General features: G+C 38.9%; 1 protein-coding gene across 14 annotated transcripts in view; it reads right to left on the bottom strand.

Annotated features, from left to right (window-relative positions):
• The window catches only part of celf1 (cugbp, Elav-like family member 1), an 80,239-nt gene continuing 78,440 nt past the window's right edge, over positions 1-1,799 (bottom strand). For all 14 annotated transcript variants that reach the window (XM_032536792.1, XM_032536795.1, XM_032536794.1 and 11 more), the window contains one exon: positions 1-533. In XM_032536792.1, the coding sequence (XP_032392683.1) occupies positions 406-533 (128 nt within the window). In that variant the 3' untranslated portion in view covers positions 1-405. The remainder of the gene's footprint in view (positions 534-1,799) is intronic.

The following is a 1,799-nucleotide window of genomic DNA, read 5'->3' as shown; positions in this document are numbered from 1 at the left end:
GTTGTCTGATGGGTGAGGGTGGTGGAGGGGAAAGGAGAACAAGGAGGATTTGGCACCTATGTGACCTGACTGTCAATGTGCAACACATCTTAACAATTAACTCTTATGTGTATTATGTACCACAGCAAACATTTCAACTTAAATGAAAATACACCTGTTTTCTTATTTGTTCAAAAGGAAAACAAAGTGCATAAACCACAACATAACACAGGAAGAACCCAGTCTAGCATGGAAAATCTGGCATGTAGCTTTAAGCTCATGTGTTAAAATGAGCAGAAGAGGCAGTGCAGCAGACATCACCCTGTAATGCATAGACTAGTTTCTGAGTGGACCAGTCTTGGTTATTCATACTCCACTTACCATAACACTACCCTGCCTAACTAAGTCTGCAGTGCTTCAGCACCTTCAGTAAGGCTTGCTGTCATTCTTTGAGCGCTTCAGCTGCACCTTCAGCCTCTTCATCCCGATCTGGAAACCATTCATTGACTGGATGGCTGCCTGTGATGACACAGGGTTGTCATAGCTCACAAAGCCTGAAGGAGAAAAACAAACATCTTGAATGGCAATAAAATACAGCTGTAAATACTCTGTAAATTAATTGCAGTCTTGTGACAATAAGAATGATTGTGAATAAAAAGAACCACATGATTCACAAGAGCATGAAATTCTCTCCAGTCCTCCTGACAATAACCACCCCTAACTCTCACTCCTGTATTAAACGATGGGTTAACATTTTTCAAGTCAGTCTCAAGACAATAGGCAGGTGCCTATATATACACAATTGAAATTGTTTTGCTTGCTGTACTCCTCCTTTCCACACTTGCCCTGAAGAGTCTTCTTCCACCCAAAGAATTTCAAAGCACAGTAAGTGATGGGGACAAAATCCACATTCCTTTTCTGTGCAATAATACATTCAAAACTTTAGCTAATGCTAATACAGAATGGGGCTTCATCAGTCTGAGTTAAGGCTCAAACGCACCAAAGGGATAATTGGTGGTCCTATGGCACACTGCAGGCATTAGACTTCTGCTAACACCACAGAACCAGTAGTATATTTAGGCAAATGCTTTGTATTTTACAGATACCCCTATCAGGCTATGTACCACAATACTTTAAAGTTGCTGTAATTAAATCTCTTCTGAAAAAGCCCAACCTTGATCCAGATGTTTTAGCCAACTATAGACCTATATCCAACCTTCCATTTCTCTCTAAGATTCTTGATGAAGCAGCCGCCAAACAGCTGTGCGACTTTCTGCATAGCAACAGTTTATTTGAGGATTTTCAGTCAGGATTTAGAGTTAATCATAGCATCACAGCACTTGTGAAAATTACTAATGACCTCCTAATTGCATCAGACAAAGGACTTATCTCTGTACTTGTGCTACTAGATCTTAGTGCTGCATTTGATACCATTGACCATCACATCTTATTACAGAGATTGGAACATTTAATTGGCATTAAAAGGAACTGCTCTAAGCTGGTTTAAGTCTTATTTATTAGATCAATCTCAGTTTTTACATGTTAACGATGAATCCTCTGTGCACGCCAAAGTTAGTCATGGAGTCCCACAAGGTTCTGTGCTCAGTCAAATCCTGTTTACTTTATATATGCTTCCTTTAGGTAATATTATCAAGAAACACTCCATAAAGTTTCATTGTTATGCAGATGATACTCAATTATATCTATCAATCAAGTGGGATGAAACTAATCAGTTAGCTAAACTTCAAATGTGCCTTCAGGATAGTAAAACCTGGATGACCTGTAATTTTCTAATGTTAAACTCAGATAAAACTGAAGTT

Source organism: Etheostoma spectabile, chromosome 15, assembly GCF_008692095.1.
Source record: "Etheostoma spectabile isolate EspeVRDwgs_2016 chromosome 15, UIUC_Espe_1.0, whole genome shotgun sequence".
In the NCBI taxonomy this organism is placed as follows: domain Eukaryota; kingdom Metazoa; phylum Chordata; class Actinopteri; order Perciformes; family Percidae; genus Etheostoma; species Etheostoma spectabile.
Note: the sequence above shows the minus strand (reverse complement) of the source record. Positions and strands in the feature narration are given on the sequence as shown.